At 50.2% G+C, this 21225-nt stretch overlaps 8 protein-coding genes across 8 annotated transcripts; 6 read left to right on the top strand and 2 right to left on the bottom strand.

Annotated features, from left to right (window-relative positions):
- Nucleotides 1–18: 18 nt before the first annotated feature.
- VTN77DRAFT_6172 (uncharacterized protein) lies at nt 19–1845 on the top strand (the record flags this gene model as incomplete). The annotated part of the gene is made up of 2 exons (XM_069422421.1): nt 19–435; nt 493–1845. 2 exons carry the CDS (start codon nt 19–21, stop codon nt 1843–1845), a joined length of 1770 nt encoding a protein of 589 aa, XP_069276287.1.
- Nucleotides 1846–2885: 1040 nt separating this feature from the next.
- VTN77DRAFT_6173 (uncharacterized protein) lies at nt 2886–4117 on the top strand (the record flags this gene model as incomplete). The annotated part of the gene is made up of 2 exons (XM_069422422.1): nt 2886–3179; nt 3281–4117. 2 exons carry the CDS (start codon nt 2886–2888, stop codon nt 4115–4117), a joined length of 1131 nt encoding a protein of 376 aa, XP_069276288.1.
- Nucleotides 4118–6457: 2340 nt separating this feature from the next.
- Nucleotides 6458–7459, top strand: VTN77DRAFT_6174 (uncharacterized protein; the record flags this gene model as incomplete). Its single annotated transcript, XM_069422423.1, has 1 exon — nt 6458–7459. The coding sequence occupies one exon, from the start codon at nt 6458–6460 to the stop codon at nt 7457–7459; it is 1002 nt and encodes a 333-aa protein (XP_069276289.1).
- A 590-nt stretch (nt 7460–8049) lies between these two features.
- VTN77DRAFT_6175 (uncharacterized protein) lies at nt 8050–9435 on the bottom strand (the record flags this gene model as incomplete). Its single annotated transcript, XM_069422424.1, has 1 exon — nt 8050–9435. The coding sequence occupies one exon, from the start codon at nt 9433–9435 to the stop codon at nt 8050–8052; it is 1386 nt and encodes a 461-aa protein (XP_069276290.1).
- A 1093-nt stretch (nt 9436–10528) lies between these two features.
- On the bottom strand, nt 10529–11762 carry VTN77DRAFT_6176 (uncharacterized protein; the record flags this gene model as incomplete). The annotated part of the gene is made up of 4 exons (XM_069422425.1): nt 10529–10641; nt 10697–11139; nt 11194–11516; nt 11568–11762. 4 exons carry the CDS (start codon nt 11760–11762, stop codon nt 10529–10531), a joined length of 1074 nt encoding a protein of 357 aa, XP_069276291.1.
- Nucleotides 11763–13362: 1600 nt separating this feature from the next.
- On the top strand, nt 13363–14430 carry VTN77DRAFT_6177 (uncharacterized protein; the record flags this gene model as incomplete). Its single annotated transcript, XM_069422426.1, has 1 exon — nt 13363–14430. One exon carries the CDS (start codon nt 13363–13365, stop codon nt 14428–14430), a length of 1068 nt encoding a protein of 355 aa, XP_069276292.1.
- Nucleotides 14431–16392: 1962 nt separating this feature from the next.
- On the top strand, nt 16393–17755 carry VTN77DRAFT_6178 (uncharacterized protein; the record flags this gene model as incomplete). Its single annotated transcript, XM_069422427.1, has 5 exons — nt 16393–16570; nt 16637–16774; nt 16831–17296; nt 17357–17634; nt 17715–17755. The coding sequence occupies 5 exons, from the start codon at nt 16393–16395 to the stop codon at nt 17753–17755; spliced, it is 1101 nt and encodes a 366-aa protein (XP_069276293.1).
- A 1244-nt stretch (nt 17756–18999) lies between these two features.
- On the top strand, nt 19000–21220 carry VTN77DRAFT_6179 (uncharacterized protein; the record flags this gene model as incomplete). Its single annotated transcript, XM_069422428.1, has 7 exons — nt 19000–19275; nt 19421–19431; nt 19590–19662; nt 19732–19817; nt 19892–20170; nt 20234–20379; nt 20430–21220. The coding sequence occupies 7 exons, from the start codon at nt 19000–19002 to the stop codon at nt 21218–21220; spliced, it is 1662 nt and encodes a 553-aa protein (XP_069276294.1).
- Between the last annotated feature and the right edge of the window lie 5 nt (nt 21221–21225).

Here is a 21225-nt window from a genome sequence, read left to right on the forward strand (position 1 = left end):
GCTACTCCCTTCAGCAAGATGTATGCCCTGCACTGTGTGTTCGTCATCTGGTGCATCTTGCTGCTGGCCGGTCGGGTGCCTGCCGTGCCCGCAGGCTCCAGCATCGCTCCGCCGCCGCCGTTGGAACCCGTGCAGTTTCTCGCTCCGACGCAGAAGTCAAAACGGCCTTGGATTCGACTGAGGGATTCGATCATTGAGAAGATCTGGGGGATCTCGAAGAACAGACCAGCCCACAGCTGCCCCGTGAAGGATGGGCTTCGCAGTCGTCTGCCGCCCGCCAAGGTTCTGACGCGGTATGGTAGCGATGTCGTCCTGCGGTTCGAGCTGCGGGAGCCCGAGGAAGTCCAAGCTCTGGCGGATGCTGTGAATGTGCTATTCCTCGACGTATGGGACTCGACGGATGCGTATGTCGACATTCGACTGGCACAGGAAGTGGTGAGTCACCTCAGTCCCTCTGCAATTGGATGCAAGGCTAACACCAATGTATATTAGATTCCCTCACTGCTGGGCCTCTTGCCACGATCTCTCCAGAACTCTCACACACTCCTGATTGATGACCTTTCGGAGTTGATTTATGCCTCGTACCCGTCACATCGCTCCGCAGATCTGGACCAAGGGCCTCTGTTTAGCCCTTCACTGCGCCAAAAGTCCAATGTCGCGGATCTCTTTTTCGATGACTATCAGCCTCTGTCCGTCATCATCCCGTGGATGCGACTGATGGCGTCGATGTTTTCGCCCCACGTGCAGATGATCAATGTCGGCATGACTTACGAAGGCCGCGATATACCCGCGTTCCGGCTGGGAGTTCGACGACCCAGCCCCGAGCCTCCATTGGAGCCACGGAAGACAGTGCTGATTATCGGAGGGGCTCACGCCCGGGAATGGATCAGTACCTCTACAGTGGCCTACATCGCATATAGACTGATCACCGGGTACGGCAAGTCGGCGTCCATCACCCGGCTTCTGGAGGATTTCGACTGGGTGCTGGTTCCGACGATCAACCCGGATGGGTACGTTTATTCTTGGGAGATGGATCGTCTGTGGCGGAAGAATCGACAGCAGACGGGCCTCCATTTCTGTCCGGGAATCGACCTCGATCGATCCTGGGGTTATGCGTGGGATGGCGAGGGAACGCGTGCCAATCCGTGCTCGGAGAGCTACGCCGGGGACCAGGCATTCGACAGTGTGGAGACGCGGACAATTGCGGAGTGGGCGCTGAACGAGACGCTGAACAACGTCGACATTATCGGTTTTCTTGATCTTCACTCTTACTCTCAACAGATCTTGTATCCCTACTCGTACTCCTGTGCGTCGGTGCCGCCAACCCTCGAAAACCTAGAAGAACTGGCGATGGGACTCGCCAAAGCCATCCGGATGACCAATCGGGAGACATACAAGGTGAGCCCTGCCTGTGAAGGAGTCGTTGTTTCGGACCAGCGAGACGGGAAGAGGCGAATCCTGCCAAAGGTGGAGAGTAGCGGAGGAAGCGCGCTGGATTGGTTCTATAACCAACTGCACGCAAAGTACTCATACCAGATCAAATTGCGAGACAAGGGTACTTATGGATTCCTTCTCCCACCCGAGGAAATCGTCCCGACAGGCAAGGAATTATTTAATTCGATTCTGGTCTTTGGGCATTTCCTTCTCGCCGAAAGAGCGAATGACGTCGAGTGGGAGTTGGATCTTCCTGATGCCGCGTCGGGGGTTGCGTCAGGTATTTTTAATCGCACACTCTTCCGGTCGGATCAACAATCTGTGCAGTACGAAGACAACGAAGAAGATGCCCAGATGAATGAGGATGATTTGGACGAAGAGTATGGCTGGGAACTGCGACGACGAAAGTAGCTCTTTTCGACTCAACTATATTGTTCGATAAACGACTCTTCATGCGTTGTACATGCTCTGGTTTTGGCGCAGGTGGGGATTCTCCCTTTTTTGCTCATTATTTATGGCAGTCCTTACGGCGTTGGTCTGCACTACGATACCTGATTAATTCGACAAAGTTTTTCTCTTGTCAATGATTAATGCGGTACGCATGCGAATGTTGGACAATTAATCCTGTACATAGATGTTGCCTGTTGCTTGTTGTTGCCTTCTTGATTTTTCATGTCAAATCTGACACAGCGCACTGGGAGTCAGGACAAATTGAAAATTGATGACTTCACGACTATTGTTCGACTTCATTGTCTGGAAAGGCAACACCACACTTCTGCAGAGTCACGTTTATTACCCTTAGCAATTAAACTACGTCGGTAGAATGATTTCTCTATCACTATATAAATCTCATTAGAATTAGAAAGGTGGTTGACGGTGGTCCTGCCGTAGAGGGTAGTTACCAACCTAGGCAGGTTAAGTCTGTTCCTTCCAATTTAGGCAGGTAGGGTACCGTTTACCGTTTCCAGCGTGGACATCGATATTGACATTGCCCAGGCTCCACTGACATTCTAGACACTGACTGACTGACGTCGATGACTATGACTTTGACTGTGGAGGTCAAAATTCAATACCGCAGGACATGAATCATCAACCACAGCCAACCAGAACGTACATAAGGCAGCTCACTACGGTTGTTCTCCTACCGATCCGTGGATGGAGTTTCCAATTTCCCTTTGCAAACGCAGTGTCGACAAGACTTACTTTTACTCACGTGCACTAGGATAGGATATACTTTTCTGTCATGTCATTGGTGACTGAATTTTAATCCGGATTAAATCTTTTGGACCTCGGTTGTCTGCCTGTCTGTCCTGTACATACCCAACATATGGAATCACCANCCATCACCATCACCCTCACCAAACGACAAAACCTCAGATTTGGTTCGACACTATTACTCCTCCGCAGACGGAAACGGAAAGAACGACAACAACAACGAAAGGCAATCATCGATGAAGAATAATAATACTACCTCGTCATCATCAACAGGGTCGAGAGTGTGTTCACCACTACCAGCTAGTGATGATCGCGGCCACCGACTCGCCGCAGCTTATGGGGGACTGTACTTCTTCCGCTCCTTGGTCTGGGACCTTTTCGAGTCTGGACAGTACTCCGACTTGACGATTAGAGTGAAAGGATCAGCAGCAGCATCAGCAGCAACGGCGCCGCGCGAGTTTCGCGTCCATCGCGCGGTGGTATGTCCTCAGTCGAAGATCTTTGAGACTGCTTGTCGGGGGGAATTCATGGTATGTTCTTTTATCTGCTTGTAGCCAGCTTCCTCGAGTGAATGGGCTGTATGTGAGTGTACGTTGGCTTAACTGATGGGTGGATGGTTGTGAATGTCTAGGAAGCGTCCACAAACACGATCACGCTGAATGACTATGACCCCGAGATTGTCGAGCACATGGTCAAGTATCTCTATACGCATGGGTACGATGATGACGAGGATTGGGACTGTTATCAGGATAATCCAGCAGCAGAGCGCACCACAACAGCAGTTGATGGTATACAACGGTGTGAACCTAAGCAAGAAGAGGTGGAACATGAGCTACAAGATTCATGGATCCATGTATCATCCAGCTCCAGCCATGGCTACGGCAATGCCAGCGTCCCGAACTCTCTCCGAGTCTACGCCATCGCAGACAAATATCTCATCCTGCCGCTCAAAGAGCTCGCTCGCGCCCGCTTCACCAAATGGGCCGCCTACCACTGGTCCTCGCCGCGCTTCCTGGCGGCCGCCAGGGAGATCTTCGACGGGGAGACGGGCAACTATTCCGAGCTGCGGGAGGCGGTGATGATGCCCCTGGTCCGGCACGCGGACTGTTTCCTTGACCACGACAACGACCGCTGTAACAATAATAATGGTGACTATGATAGTGTAGGCCAACTGCTACACGACTACGGTGAGATCAGCGTCGTGGTGCTGCGGCGCGTGCTGGAGTGCAACCGCATCGCGCAGCGCGGCCTCGAGGTCGACGTCGCCGAGCTGCAGTCGCGCGTCAAAGCCCTGCGGTGCGAGAACCGCAAGATCGACGTGCTCCAGAGTCAGAACCGTCGGTTGACGAAGGAGTTGCTCGAGGTGAAGATGGCGCTGCTGGCGAGGAGACGAGGAGAGACCTCGAGAGGGGATCGAACGAGCCGTACCAATACACATCGCAACCATAATCATAACCATAATAGGTGAAGGGAGAGGTAGAATATTGCTTAAGGAATGGTGATTCGATTTTGGGGGTAGTTATTCGATGTAATGTCCCGATATACCTCAGTAGGAGTGTGGCTTTTTCTCTCTTTCTTGTTTTTTGCAAAGAGTTTACACCCGTTGCTACTATCATTTACTACACATTCTAAGGATTTAATCTACACACCATATCTATACACACAGGATATTATGTTCGTTTGCCCAGGGAAACAAAGGAAGGGGTGTGGGAGTAATTGGATAGATTCTGTGACGATAAGGATTTTTTTTTGTTAATATATCGTTTGAGTACTCGCTTTAAGCAATCAGCTCGCTGACAATAACACAGTAGAAAAAAATACACTGCACTGCATCAAGCAAACGAAGCCACCTATACCATGCAACAGCCTGGTGAAGAGCCTCTCTCCCCTACCCAGTGACGAGTCGAAGTTTGAACCCCCTGGTGTTCTATTCGGAGCTGTAGAATATATCCCCTATATCTGTATCTATCTGCGAGCCTGTTCTGAGGGACTCGAGAGTTTTCGATGCAAGCCTCCTGTTCATCAGCCTTTTAGGCTTCCTCGTCAGTGTGGTGTGCCGCAACGAAAGTTTGTCCCAATTAGAAGAAGCATTGAGATCCGTTCCCCAAGGGTGATGAGTGCAACCTGGCCTGTACGTCGGACTCAGCATCGTTATCGCAGCGTTGGTCCTGGAATTTGGGTTGAGTGGGAACTAACTGGCTGTGCTGGGCAGACGGACGATCGAGCGAGCGGTTAGTTGGTTGCAGTTCAACCAGAAAGAACTACCTACCTAGGTAGGTAGGTAGGTAGGTACCTAGTAACTGCAGGTGGTGAGAGAGCGCGGGTGAGTGAGGGTATCAATTGGCTCAAGCAAACTGGCTAGTAAAACCTGCTCAGATAAACTGTCTAAATACTGGGCTACAAACTGGCTATAAATTGACTGGACAGAATTGCATTGCGTAAGTACCTAACCTAACTCCATACTCCGTACTACTATGGATATCTTTGATCTGATTGCTTGCATAGCCGCTGTACTCTTTTTAGTAGTTACTAAAACGTTACCCCTCTTTTTCTTTCGCCTTGTCGATAGTTCAGATATTTAAACGCCTTGAACGATTGGCAGATGTTTTTTTTTTTCTCGAAGAATCTTGATCGTTGCTCTTGATGTGACGCGTAAAGTAAATTTAGAGCACACATTGTGGAGTAACTCTACAAGTCTACCTAGTAGTATACCAACCTTTGGAAATGGCACTAAATTAGAATCATTATTTTTTTTAATTAAAAAGAAAAAAAAACCTAATTAATAATAGATTAATTTACCCCTATTATTAACTGTACCAGTTTGAAATCCCTGCGATTCGCCAAGAAGGGAAGTCTTTTTTTTAACTCCAGTAGGGCTAATAGATTGACAGCCATGTCGGGGGACGATCCACCTTACGGAGTATTACTCCGTATTATCCACCGCTCATTAGCGGGTTATCCCGCACAGAGTCGTCTCCATAATGTTGCTAAATTAAGAAAATATGTATAATCTGCCTGCACTTTCCAAATGGATACTGTACTCCGTACTCCGTACGGAGTAAACAAGGATAAGTTGGGGGGGGGAGGGGGGGGGGGAATATCCTTAATTAGCATCACAAGCGGGGGAAATATCATTAATAGTTGCTATTTTTTGCCCTGTTTGCCATTTTAGTTGCAGGTGCTTGTGCCATGGCCTGCATAAGGCCCGGCGGTCTGCGGCGTGGTTGGATGAGGGAAATTAACCCAGCGGGTAGAACTTACCTAGGGGAGAGATCAATACTACCTAGGTAGGTACCTGGTATTAATTTGTGGTTATTTTTATTGCAGGGTAACTTCCCCACGTGCCAATCAAGGGCATGGTTTGGCCAACTGGGCCAACAGATCGTGCGGGGAACAGCCTTAGGTAGACTTAGCTACCTACCTACCTAGGTATGTAGCAAACGTGGGCACTGGGATGCATTCGCTTATCGGGACCTTCTTCTATCATTAGAAAGGAACTAGCATTTTAGCTAGCATTAGCTGCCGCTGGCCAAGCGGGCAAGTGAGGGGGTTGAACGTTCACTACCTATCGATCTATCAAAGCTATCAAAGCTATTTTTGTCTTCAGGAGAGAGAAATGTTGGTTATCGTTGTTGGCACGCATTTTTAAACCTCGAAGATGCTGCTGAGGATGGAGAGTTTTCTTTCTTCTCCATGTCTCTTGTCAACCTCATGACACTGGTTGAGTGAACAAGAGTTCTCAATATCAGTACCTATTTACCAGCATAACCTTCTCTTCCCTGTATACTATACTATACTAGTGACTATCATGGGCGTCTTGCGTCTTCCTCTTTCCATCTCCCCCAACTCCCCCAGAACCATCACCGGCGACATGATCTCGCCGCCGCTGTCGCCCGACTTCAACTTCGACTCCGACACCCTCACTCCCTCCGTTCTCCCTGCCCTCGAGTACATCTCCACGAAGCTGCAACAAAAGTCGATGCACGTGACGCTGCTGGTCGGACGAGGGAAGCCCTTCCCCACCGGCGACGGCGCCGATCTGATCGTCCTCCCCATCACGGAGCTCGACGCGCCCTCATGGAAGATCTTCTACCGCATTGTCGAAAAGGGAGCCCGGAAATTCGCGCTGGGACAGAGCTGGACCGACGCGTTAAGCCAGAGCCACAGCCAGAGCCCGCGCCAACGGCAGGCCAACGAGTACCTCGTCCAGCAGTCCATTATGCAGAACGAGATCCTCTTCAGCCAGGAAGGGCTGACGTTGCTGAATGTCGACCGGATCTACACCTTCAAGCGCCGGCTGTGCGTGCTTTCCACCAACAACGAACAGCAACAGCATATCGCTGAGGAGAAATATATCAACTCCTGCGTGCACCTGCTCCACCAGACCATCCGCGACTTCCAGGGTCGGCCATTCAGCCAGGCCTTCTTCCACCGTGTCTACGAGCACATGAACGTCAGCGACGACCTTCTCGTCAAGGTGGCTGTCGCATACAAGGCCAAGTACGGGCACGATGGGATCGTCCTGCCTCGTCCGGCACCAAAACCCCGGATGGAGCATGCGCGACGATCTCCACCGGTGTCAGTGCGAGGTCCGCGCATCCGCAGGCATGCTGTCTCCCCACGACACGGCTCGCCTCCCTCCAGGGCGGGGACGCCACCGAAACGAGGACCGAAGACGCCGCTCTCCGCGTCCGACGTCACCCCCATCACTAGGAATGAGTGGAACATCCTCATTGGCTCGGATTTCTGGCAGAACAAGCCCACCGTGACGATGTGGGTTCCTTCTCCTGCTGTGCCGGTGGTGGGCTGAGCGACTGCCTATGAAATCGGTTCAAGAAGCCGATCACGGTATGCCGGGTCATTTGCACGCAGATGATTCAATCTGCGCAGATATCTTCTCGCCTGTCTGTGACAGAGGGCACTCCAGTCTCCGCCTGAAGAGACTCTATGAGGCTCGCCTGAAGAAGAGACATGGCTCAGAGTGAAGCGATCGTAAGTTTGCGAGTTCCGGTTACCATATTGTCATTGACCGTAGCTAATGGAAATGTTTGCAGCAACACAGGATCACTCCATCAGACATGCATCTACGAGAAAGCACGATCGAAGATCTCACGAATAACTCGCGTCATCACCACTGGAGATTCTCCAGCAGGTAGCGAACAACTGAAGATAGCGAGAGAACTCAGTTCGAAGATGCGACAAATTGCTGAAGATCAGATATCTTTGGGGGTCACGGTGTTCACAATAGTATCCCTGAGATATGCATCGCTGAGAGAGCAATTGAGAATGCGAGGGAGCTGAACTCAAGGAGTTCTAAAAGCTGTGTCTGAACTACATAATGTGAAGCAGGATATAAGCTTTAGCTAGTAATACAAGTCTTAGTTATAGTGTAATGGATAGTCAATGAACAGCTTGATATTTGTATCTATCATTACATGGTATTTGCTTCATCGTATCTGCTTCATCGTATCTGCTGCGGCTCAACGACCTGATCAGCTCTGCCAGATCCCCCTTGCCCAGTCGGTCCGCCATCTGCACAGCCGTCTCTCCGTTTGCGTCCACGGCGTCGATATCCAGTCCACGACTCAGCAGGAGGGAAATGGCGGGCTGGTAATGCCGATAATTTATGCTCTGAAGTACGTTCTCAGCCAATTGATGCAACACCGTCCATCCGTTATTTTTGCGCGCATTGACGTCGGCGCCAGCGTCGAGCAACATCTCCACGGCCGTGATAGTCGTCCACCACAATGGCCGGCGGTGTCGGCGCCCATTATCGGCCACAGCGGTCAGGTTGACGGTCTCAAACAGCGGTGTGGCTCCCTCGTTATTTTGAACCTCGGTATTGGCACCAGCCTCCAGAAGCAGCTGAATGATGGCAACGTTCTGCACATACACTGCGCGATGGAGTGGCGTGTCGCCATTCCGGCCCTGGGCGTTGACCTCCAATCCCAAGGAGAACAACAACCTGACGGCCTCCGTGCCGCTGGTGGGACACCATTTCAGGGCTTCCTCCAGAGTGCAGCGTCCTTCGACATCAATTTCGCTAGGCTGGTCGTATTCCTGAATCACACGATGCAATAAGGACCCGCCGTTAGAATCCAATATTGTCACATCTGCGCCGCGGGACAGCAGCAGTTGAAGCATTTCCAGTCGCGGCCGAATGGGCCGTCGCTCGAGATGGCCATCGACGACCACCGGCCGCGCATAGTTCAATGTCGATATGGCATGGTGTACGACCGACTCTCCCTTGTCGTCGACGGCGTTGACATTCGCGCCTCGATCAAGCAGAAGCTCCATGGTGGGCAGGTGACCCCAGTGAGCAGCCTCATGCAATGCTGTCATGCCGTCTTTGGCAGACTTGGCCTCGAGACCGAGGTCTTCGTCCAAAAGGAAGTGAATAGCATGATTCTGACCCTGCATCGTTGCTTCATGTAGGGCAGTTCTTCCTGCTTCGTCTGTGGCTTCAATGCTGGCGCCTCTCTCCAGCAACAAGGACAGCACATCAACTCTACCAAAGCCTGCTGCACAGAGCAATGGGGCGTAATTGTCTCTCTCCTGTTTGATCTCGGCTCCTTCGTCGAGTAGACGGCGCAGCATCTCCATTGTGCCATACTCTGCTGCCATGCTGAGCACAGTAGGCCCTGCTTCACCGCGTCTGTAATTCACACTGGCACCCTTCTCCAACAGCAGATTGAAAAGTCCGTCGTGCGGATACATGATGGCCAGCATCAACGAAGTGCTGCCCCACTCGTCATACGCATCGATATCATAGCCGCCCTCGATCATCAGTCGGATGGTTTCCAGGTGCCTCTGTCAAGCCATCCTTCGACTGTTTCACCGGAGACGCGATTTCGGGCAGCGTCTGCGTGTTGTTCTCAAACCCTCTGGTTTCGGGGTTCGCTCTGCGTTTGATCAGCAGCTTTGCTACGTCGACATGTCCACGCAGACCCGGTAGGAGGAGCACCGACGTGCCATCGAATTTATCAACGCTGGCGCCGCGTTCCAGCAGCAACTGGAACACTGCCGCGTGTCCCTCCATTGCGGCTAGAAACAGAGCATATGAACCATGCAAATCTGCATCTGTGGAATCTCCTTGGGTGTTGATATCCGCGCCAGCGTCCAACAGGCTCTGGAGCGTGCTGACATCGCCGGCTTTAGCAGCCTCAATCAAGGCTGAGGAGAGGTCTTCCGCGGAAGTCATGATATGATACTCATGGAAATGGATGGAGAGGAAATAAAGCGGTCTCGATGAATGCTATCGATCTGTAGGGTGTTAAGAGATGGTATCGGGAGACGTAATGTTCCAGTGGCAGGTTTTAATTAGTTGCATGTTGATCAACAGCAGACGTTGTTTTGTTGTAAGTTGAAGAGTGACTTGCATGGTGATTGAATTGATGCCTGGGCTTTGTACTACCTCCTACCTACCTGCTCCGTAAAGCGAAGCGGGAGCTGAATTAGGGAAGGAACCAGCTGCCATGACAAAAAAAAATGGCGATGCCGAGTCCAGCGACAAGCGGTCTCGAGAAGATACGGATGCCAATACTGGTGAATCCATGACTCTTAAGAGAAGACAGCTGGATTTTTCGCACAAGAAATATATGAGGTCTTGTGACTTATATTTGCTTTTTCTTTATGCCTGCAATGACTGTCACATATACCAGCGCTCCCCCCAGCTTTGGGAGGGGCAAGCAGTTCCGTCTTGAATCTATGTGATGCTACGTTTGAACCCCTGCTTTCGAATTGATCTAGACATACTACCAAGTAGCCCTCTATACGCTTGCTAGACGTAGACTTATAGCATTCCTAGTAGTCTGATCTAGCCAGACCGCTTACAAAACCACACTTATGCTGCATACGGCAATGGCAATCTTGAGTTCGCTCAATCAAGCAGAGGAAATTCAGGCACTATGGCCTCGTTGTTGCAGTTCAGAATGCAAACAGATGTATAGTCTTCCCTAAACACAACTCGCCAGAGTTTGGTACCAGGCACGTCTAATGCCAATCATCAGCTTTTGAAAATTCGCGTAAAGGATGCAGGGAATCATACTGTACTTCTGTGGCGTGGAATGTCGACAGTCCAAGATAAGCCAGTCCTTAAGCAAGCCATCTGAAATCCACCTGTGATAGTTACTCTGGGGCGAGAATCGATTGCAACGCTCGCTAAGTCGATCTCCATCACGTAACAACTCGATACCCCATGCAGGCTCTATGATTCTGAAGTCGATCCGGCCATCACCAGTACGAGACCACTCACTGGAGATAGCGACGCCATGACCAACCAATGAATAAAATGCCCGATACCACTCATCTTGAAACTGAGCTTCAGGAGGCCAGACGATAGTCGCAGGTGTGTGTCTTCCATATACACTTGAGAGGAGGTTTTTCCTGGAGAAATGGCGGAGAACCGCTTCGCAGAGAATAGGGAGCGACGGAAACTTGTCCAATGGAAAAGGCTTAGGCTGATACAATTGCAGGAAATACTCGACAAACCTACCATGCGTCAGAACTGACACAAAACGCAGCACATAGTAAAATGAAACTTACTTCTCATGTAGCCTCGAGGGGAGAAAACAAACGACCTCCGGATCCATAAATGTAGGTTGGTCTGTATGATCCGAGTGTACCCAGCCCATCTCGTAGCAAAGCTTGATCCCTGGATCTTCAAGATTACACGGTATACTTCCTTCTTGCAACACTTGGCGAAGTACATTTGCAGCAGGAACTGTGAGCTGTTTTGAAGATGGAAATGACCGAAAAACAGGTGCATGGTTTAGTCTCTGAAACACAGCAGCTTCGTCATCCAACGAGTTCACGAGATGCTGCTTTGTGATTTCAGGGATGCCCTTCTTCAGTTCTGAGCGGTAGATCTGGAGAATTAGTTCTTGAAACGACGTACCATACGCTGCAGAAACACATACCTCAAAGATGTATGATACCAACGAATCGACGGCACCGGGGTGCCCATTTGTCATGGAGTAGAGGTAATCGCGAGCGTCAGGAGCAATGGCAAAAGTCGACCATGGCCGGGAGCAAAGTCTCTGTAGAACATCATTGAACTCCTCCTCATTGTAGAAAAGGCAGACGTTAGATGAATCGGAAACACAGGATATCATGAGGGAGACGCGTTGGGCTGGACCGAGGTAGACAGGGGTAGTGCCATGCGGGTATTCTGTAGGCCCTGTGGTTGGACTTCCATAGGAGGCGAATAAACATATTTTTGGTCCAAAATGACGGCCGCTTTGTGATTTGATAATGCCCAACCACAGTGCTGAAGGGCACATCGGCAGCCACCAGATTCCACCAGGTCAGGAAGATCAGCAACCAAAGCCTTTCCCACAGCATCTTGAGGCCTTTCCTGGGGGATAGGATCTGCAGTCTCAAGCCGACAAGGAACGAATCAAGAGAAGGAAAGAAAGACAATGACAGGAGGTTAAACACAAGACAGTACTTCTGATGATCAGATGTTGAATCAATGAAGAAAAGGGAGACAGACAGTGAGTTGATCATTGGCATCCGAACTCAATGAGCATGGACAGAAAAGGCACTCCAAGGAACAACAGGTCTGTACAGGACAGGTCTGGATGGTGCCACCAGCTGAGTCTTGTCGGTCCAAAGGACCTTCATGAGCAAGATGAACGAACCATCCTGGGATGCTCATCACTGACACTGAGCACCGGGGTCTGTCTCTTGTTTCACGTACTGTACCACCCGACGGATCAGTAGATAGCATATGGGGGTGTAGACCTTCACCCTTTTTTTTAATTGCAGGATGGACGTTACTAGACCGTGACTACTCTTTCATGGTGGAAACAAAATGAGAGACAATTTGGGACAGAATTAGACCAAAAGGACGGCTGATGAACAGGCCTGTGTTGCAGGTACTTCTGTAATACCTTCAGGAAAGTTGTAGATAAACCAGAACAGGCTCTAAGTGCTGCAGCTAACCTATAAGAAAGACATCCAGGCTGGATCAATCTGCTCAGAATTCAAGCAGACAGAGGATGTCAGTAGTATCCATGTCAAGAAACATCGCTTAGAGGGAGCAAACTCGTCGAAATTATAGACAACGGTACGGCAGACTTTTTGAACTGCTCCGCCAATTGTATCTACTAGTATATACAATGATTACAGCAGCTATTGTAGCCATTAAAAATGATTCTACGTATTGTACTGCCTACATTTCTCAATTAGTTAGAATAGCTTATAATATAATCATATAAGCTTTAATTACAATAGCCCTAATAACTGGACTTCATGGTCCCTAGTCCTCATCACACCTAGTAATTGGACGTTGTGGCACCTATCAACTATGTTTTGTGGCACATAATAACTGGGCTTCGCCGTCCCTGACAACTAGGCTCTGTGGCACGTAACCACTTGGCGTTTTTTTTGGCAGTCGTTGGACACACACATGGTCCAGCATCAGGGATAGAGAGCTGCTGGCACAAGTTGATGGTGAGCATTGCAGCGCAGCCGCAGCTGGGCAACTGATCAGCTGCTCCTGAAATCAGGGACTGTTGAATCAGAACAGGGTATAGGCATCGGTTAATTGCAGCTTTTCGAATTGAAACAGTGCTTTTCACTTCGCATCCCGTCCTTTCGTGAGAGTCTCCTTCTCTGTTCATTTGGTTTTTCTCTGATTCTTTCGTGTCTTTCTCGTCTCTAGAGAACAGACGCTGTAGTAAATGTACGAATGAATTGAAATATCCCAACATGTGGTCTCTCTCTTTTCTTGCTCTGTGGGCACTACAATGGACCTCAATTGATGCCATTGCGTCCCCGTACGAACGGCAGCAGATCGCCTATGTCAGTCCCTTCGACCACTCGTGGATCACCGAGTGGGCATCAGTGGGCGACTCGTTTGCCAGCGGCGTAGGATTGGGCAAGCGCATCAGCTGGTGGTGTTCTCGCTATGACAACGCATACGGCAGTCTCATCTATAGTGACAAGAGTTTGGGCGACCCGTCGAAGCGCAAGTTCAACAACTTGGCCTGTCTGGGCCACACCAGCGTCGACGTGCTGAACAAGCAGGTCAAGGGCCTGCCCAGTGGTCAGCAGATGATCACGCTGTCTGCGGGTGGCAACGATGTCGGGTTTAGCAAGCTGATCGATGCCTGCATCCTCGAGTTCAACCAGAAGAACTGGAAGTGCGACGAGACCATCGAGAACACACGCAAAGCCATCGAGAGCGGCGAGCTCAAGAAGAACTTGGACAATCTGATCCAGGCCACCGTGGCCAAGCTTTCCAGCTCCGTCAGCTCCCGTGTCTTCTGGACCAGCTACGCCAAGTTCTTCGACAACACGACCACCGAGTGCGACTCCGTCACGTGGGCCAGCTGGGTATCCAAGGGCTTCAACCGACAGGAGTATCTCACCCAGGCTCGACGGAATCAGTACAACGCCCTGGTTGACCTGCTCAACGACAAGATCCGGGATACCGTCAAGCGTGCTGGCAGCAAGGTGGTGTTTGTCGATTGGCAGGACAAGATCTCGCGCATGAATGGTCAATACTGTGAACCGGGTGTCGATGAGACCCCGGGCAAGGGCGACAACCGCGAGTCGCTGGCCTTCTACGAGTGGTACTCGAATCTGGACGAACAGGTGTTTGGCAATAGCATCACCGTCCGCGGCTACACAACGTCAATCCCGAACCCAGACGACACTCTGACGGTACAGGATGCACCGTCAGACCAGATGGGCCCCTACCAGGCCAGTCTAATTCGCAATATCTCAGCTCTGCTGGAGGCTAACCAGAACTTGTGGGAGAGCGTGAAGCAGTGACACGAAGTGGTACAAACCTTCAGCATCCTAGATGCGTCTTGGTTCCTGTCCGACAAGATCATGCGCATTTTCCACCCACAGTCGAATGCACACCAGGCGATCGCCACTGCCGTGCTCAGCGCGCTGGAGAACGAGCAGGCCAAGCTGCTGAACCAGGGCCATGCAACGACCACCACGATCGGGTGCAGCACGCCGACGGGCATCTCGAGCGGCATTGGGCAGCGCGACTACTGCTTCCGTGACAAGCCTGTCAAGAACCAGATCACATTCACCGCCAGTGATGCAGAGATGCAGATCGCCGCTTTCTGCAAGAAGCACGCCGGCGCCGTGGTAAAGACCGGCGATGTCCTCAAGGAATCGTTGCCCAATGGCAACTCGGACTCCTCCGAGCTGATCCTGCAGGTCTGCCCCGAGATGATGGCGAGTGCAAGTCCTTCAGCAGTGGCTTTGATATCTACGTCACCGAGGGCGACTGTGTCCAGTTCATGGACGCTGCGCTCCATCAATGTATGTCGATTTGCTGCTGTCCTGTTTCTTTTATCGCTAAATCCTTGCTTCTTCCTGTCTCTTCCATTCAACTTCCCATCTCTTCTTTTTAGTCATTCTAAACTAACGCTATTTATTCCAGGTGACACAGATACGACGAGTGAGAAGCAGGGCGGTGCGTACGTGTCTGAATGCGCCGAGTACAGCATCCACGGCGAGAGAACGGTCGAGATGGCCAACACACACTACGTCAATCAGGGCATTCTGACCTGCCGGCCAGAGAATGACGGCTATATGCAAGGAGACCCAGACCACTTTGCGACCCTCCAAGCCATGGACGATGCGGGCACCTACCTGTGCCAGGCCGCTGTGGCCGATGGTCTCCAGCTTGCCACCCGGTTCGAATACGGAATCCCCGACCCCACGACGATGGTCGGGTGGTGTATGCTACAGTCAAATTCGATCCAGGAATGAACTGTCAAAAACCGCTGGACTTTTCTACAGAGAATGGTAACGATCCTGAGAATTCTCGGAAGATCTGTCTGGACCGGATCTACACTATCATCAACACATGTAAGCACAATCAGTTTCTCTTCTTACAATCAAGGTAACAGTGCTGACAATGGATTTAACAGGCGATACTGCCGCGAATGGCAACGAATCCTGGAAACAGGGCGGAACCTTCTACCGTGACTGTACGACCTGGGGTATTGGCCGGTAGGTGGCTGCATTGTAGATTATAACGAGGACAGATCGTTCGTTTCAAATACGGACTTAGTATTTCTATATCCTGTATCTTGCATTTTTGTGCTTTAAAAAGTAATATATTTTTTTCAGACTATTCCTTCAGAACCTGTTTCATACGCCTACTACCTATTACATATCTACTACGTCTTTCAAATACCTGACTCTCAGATAAAGCTTGACGTCTGGGCCAATCTGTAACGATCTGCATGTCTACAGTCACACAGTTTCACGCTAATTCATGTGCACATGAAACACCGACAGTAAATTAGTTGAGCCTGAGTTAAAGTCATTTAGTCTGTCCTACATTGCCATAACCGAGTCTCTCTCTCCAATATGCTGCCTACCCAACACGCTTCACCCAGCCTAAGCTGCACGTTGTGGCTAAATAAAGAGGGATTCGGGTCTCCAATCAACACATTGGGCCGTACCATGTCTTAATTCGCAAGGTCCAGTTGTTTTTAATGTCCAAGAATATAGCTCTGTTTTCCATTCACGTCCTTTCTGTCTGTCTGTCTGGCCATCCGCCAAGCCTTGTTTGTTGCTCTGTACGTAGCAACGATCATAACTGACATGAACTTCCACTTCTAGGCCTTTCTCCCTCCCTGTACACTGTTCAGTTGGTGTCTGGTGATCCTAGCAGCGTGCTAGGCAACAAAGTTCGTCTTATCCGTTGTTTTCGTTCTCTTTTAAGACTTCGTGGCCCCCGTCTGTTCAGTCTCCATTCCCAAGATGCGATATACGTCAGCTCTTATCCCCGTCTGGTCGGCTGCCACCATCCAGGCATTCCCAACATTCTCCATCTGGCCCCAGGATCGAGGGTCTGCCGTGATAGAGAGAGAACAGGAGCCCATACTCATCCATGAATCTCACCCTATGCGAGCCATCCATGCGAACCCCATCACGGCAAGTATTTGTCCACTCCATGGAATAACCTATTCTAGCTAACAAGATCGCTGTGGAATGGTTGGGGAAGTTAAGAACAATAGAAATCTCCAGTTCTTTACCGACATCAGCATCGGCAACCCGCCCCAGGTGTTTCGCAGTCTCGTCGATATCGCCTGGTCGGATCTCTTTGTGCCATCGACAGAATGCCAGGATGAGTCCATGCAAGGTCACTACAAGTACAATGCGTCCTGGTCTGACACTTATGTTGCCCACGACGCGCAGTCTATGCGGCCGGTCTGGAGATCAAGGACCAGCAGTTCCACGAACTGGAGACGTACCTGCACATACCATCCATGCTCTGGCCTCGCGACTTTGACGCGGTGCTGGGTCTCGCGCCCTCAAACGAAGCGTCCTTCGCCAAAATTCCGAATCCCTTTCAGCAGATGATGTCTCAGGGCCTGCTGGAAGCCAACGTCATTTCTCTCTCGCTGGGTGGCACAGCTGCGGACACCTCGATCCCGGGCGAGATCATGTATGGCGGCATCAATCATGCCCTCATGGACGGAGAGCTGGTCCGCCTCCCAGTGACGGATACCAGAGATGCCAATCTGCATGATCCATTTGCGGTCGGTCCCCCCGTGCTCAATGGGACCTGGCAGGTCGAGGCGCATAGCATTGCCTGGGGAGACGCTGAGGATGAGTCTGTCAGTCTGGACGGCTTTACAGCTATCCTGAGCACACGACAGCCGTGAATCTATCTTCAACCAGAAGTGTCAGAACGGCTGGATCGTGCATTGGATCCTGACAGCTTCCCGGGAACAGGATCCGTCCGGACCGTTGACTGCCAGAAACGAGACAGTCTGCCCACACTCACCTTCAATCTGGCCGGTCATGACTTCACGCTGTCGCCGTATGAGTACACGGTCGAAGTGTCGATGGGATACCTGGGCTTGATGTGCATTGTGAGCACAGCACCCCTCGACAGGTGGTCACTCCCACCAGACGAACCAGACTTTATTGTCTTGGGCTCCTCCTTTCTTCGCGGCTACTACACCGTCTTGGACTTTGATCAAAAGGAAGTCGGCTGTAAGTGCTTCTTTCCTGATATAAGATTGTTCTCATGTTCTGTTTGCCTTGGCGTACTGACAAGTGTCTTTTATTTTCAGTGGCGCCAGCAAAGTATAGGACTGGTCCGTACGGCCTCTGACAAGTCGTAAGACTTACACCGAAGACTTACGCCCTTTTAAAATCTTTTATTCATACAACGGCAAAGAAAATAACAATGAAAACGCTTTAGCTGACTCAAGAATCGTATATGTTATTACCAATACTCAAGGTGGAAGAAATAATGTGCTATACCAATACCATTAATTTGTGTCAATCAGAGTTTCTACTCGTCAAAGTCCACTCCTCCTCCATTCAATCGTCCAACAAGATCAATTCAACCGGGCTCTCTTCCTCATTACAATATCTCCTCAAGTTACTGGCCGCACCTTCTCTGGGTTGTGATTGATGAACCCTCTGATTGCTATTGGAGAGGACCGAAGTATAAATTCCTCGATATGGTAATCAATAGGTTAGTCACGCCAGGGGTCTTGTCCAACCAGTCAGCGTTGTCCGATAAGAAATGACCCGTCATTAATTAGCTAGCTAGATCGGAAAAGAGAGCAGCGATCAGCTGGATTCTTCCTGGCGCAAGTCGACGAACAAATCTGTGAATCACAAGATAAAGGTAGCCTTTTTTTAAAAAAAATTCTCTAATATTCATAGGTCCAGAAAGGACCCTTACCCTACTTAATCCGTTTTTTTTTTGGTCAAGCTAGGTAGTCTGGATGTATGTAATCTAGCGGTTATCTTATCCCCATCTCCCTCTTTTTCTCCCCCTCACTACGGAGTTAATAACCTACACAATCCACCTGATCCCCACCTTTTTTATCTCGTTTCGTTTCGTCATTATCACTCCATCAGTACCGTACCTGAATTATCTAAATTGACTATCGGCGTGCTCCGTATTCCGCGTCTAGAAGAACGCGCGGGGTTGGCCTTTTTTTTTTCCTCTCTTTCCCTTTCTCTCGTAATAATTCGAAACTTATGTACCCCGCCCACTAATATTCAATTATTTTAGATCAATCATATTTTTTTTGCTCCATCTTTTTCTGTGACTCTTTTCCTTTTCCTTTTCTTTTTCTCTGTTTGCTCCAATCCTATGGTGAATTGGGAATATCAGTTGACAGTTTGATTTCAATTGGAATTGGATCGATTAATCGATTGCTTGAGGACAGGTGATAAAGCAATTGATCACATCATATCACATCGATCAGGGGAAAAAAGGAAGGCAGAAATAGAGACGGTTCGACGAGACGAGACGAAACAACAAGCAAGCACAAAAAAAAAAAAGAAAGGACACGAAAGGAAGAAAGCTTTCTCTTCCCAAGGAGATGCGAAAGCGAAATGGATAAATCGACCCAGATCCAGATTCATGATCCAACACCTCCCTACAACAACGACAACCACAATTATAATGGTGATGAGCAGCAGCAACAGCAGCAGGAGGAACTAGAGGAAGAAGAAGAGGAAGAATCCCTGAAAAAGGCCTTCCAGCGTCGAGCAGAAAGCACCCATGGCCGTCTTCCTGGAATTAGGAAGATCCCCTTGCCGGCAATTGGCATTATATTACTTATTGCTGTGGTCAATTTGGTGGTGTGGGCGGTGGTGGGGATTGTGCTGGTTTGTTTTCACCCTGTCCTCTATTTCCTTTCTTTCTCTATTTTCCCCCTTTCTTTAGGGAGGGGATTATTCCCCTTTCTACTTTTGTCGTACTTTACGATTGGCATGACATGGCATGACATGATACTGATTCTGATGTGTATAGCATTTCTACCCGTAAGTACCAGTCTGGATCTTGCCGTCTCATTCATTCGATAGCGCTCATAATCTTTGAGCGGGAGACGATTTCATCAACGAAGGAAGGAGAAACATGACTATAAACCGAGAAAAAAAATATGGAGAAACCCGCTGATTTATTATCGTGTTCACTACAGATCTCTGATTTCCACAGCCGCGATATCCTATTCTTTAGGTCTGAGACATGCCCTGGATGCAGACCACATCTCTGTATGCACCGTCTACAGCCTCTCCAAACGACTTAAAAGAGAAAACATGCTGATTGCGATGATACCCCAGGCCATTGATCTGATGACCCGACGACTGCTCGCCACAGGGCAGAAACCCGTCACAGTGGGGACCTTCTTTTCTCTCGGCCATTCCACGTAAGTTGGCTTTCTTTGTCGATCTCTCTCTCTCTCTCTCTCTTTCTCTCTATGCCAGTTTCTGACGACACTAGCATCGTCATCATCACTTCCATCGTCGTGGCAGCCACCGCAGCAGCCGTATCGAAGCGATTCGACTCCTTCAGCACCGTAGGCGGCATCATCGGTAGCTCCGTCAGCGCCGCCTTCCTCATCCTGCTGGGCATCATGAACGCGTACATCCTCTACAAGCTCATCCAGCAGATGCGCAAGGTGCTGAATCTCCGCGAAGACGAGGAAGCGGAAATGTGGAAGATCGAGGGTGGGGGATTGTTGTTTGCGGCGCTCAAGAGGATGTTTAAGCTAATAGACAGGTATGCGTCGACTCAACTTTCCAGAAGCTAGTAGCTGGAGACGACTGACTGAGTTGATTTTAGACCCTGGAAGATGTACCCCCTAGGAATCCTGTTCGGGTTAGGATTCGACACCTCATCCGAGATCGCTCTCCTGGGCATCTCTTCCATCCAAGCCGCGCGCGGAACGGACTTTTGGGTGATTCTGATCTTTCCGATTCTCTTCACTGGTACGCCTACTTAAAAATCATCGTTACTTGCAGCTAATGTTATGTTACAGCTGGGATGTGCCTCCTTGATACGGCAGACGGCGCCCTGATGCTGTCGCTGTATATCCAACCGGCTACGAATTTCCTTCCGCCAAAGCCAAAGCTGAAATCCTCGTCCTCGCCCTCGCATACTGACCGCAATACCGCACAGCAACAGCCCCTCACTGTACATGACGATGATACCAGAGCACTCCAAGACAGAACGCCTTCTTCAACAGTCGTAGCCGCAGCCAACCCAGCCCAGAACCCCGACCCCAACCCGCGCGACCCCATCGCATTCCTATACTACTCGATCGTCCTAACGACCCTAACCGTGCTCGTCGCCATCATCATCGGCATCCTACAGCTCCTTACGCTAATCCTCAACGTGGCCTCGCCAACGGGCACCTTCTGGGACGGCGTGCAGACGGCAGGCGACTACTACGACGTGATCGGCGGAGGCATCTGCGGGTGTTTCATCGTCTTTGGCCTGTTGAGTGTGGTGCTGTACGGACCATGGAGGAGGTGGGTTGGGAAAAGAAGAAGAAGAGTGGTCGATGAGGAGAGTGACAGCGGAAGGGATGGCGGTGGTAGGGACAGTGATGATGGAAGGGCTGCTGCGGATAAAATTGGCCCAACTGGTGTTGATATTGACGTTGATGGTGATGACAATACCATCATTAATATTGTCACAGCAGACAGCAGTGTGCCGCACCACGCTACACAATCGTCAGCGTCTTCTCCCGGCAAAGTCGAAGGCGAAGAAAAGGATAAGGACAAAAGTGGACCGGCAGAAATTGCAATCCGCCCGGCGAAGGATTGACCAGT

The sequence above is a fragment of the Rasamsonia byssochlamydoides genome, assembly GCF_041956645.1.
Source record: "Rasamsonia byssochlamydoides strain NRRL 3658 unplaced genomic scaffold VTN77scaffold_47, whole genome shotgun sequence".
NCBI lineage: Eukaryota > Fungi > Ascomycota > Eurotiomycetes > Eurotiales > Trichocomaceae > Rasamsonia > Rasamsonia byssochlamydoides.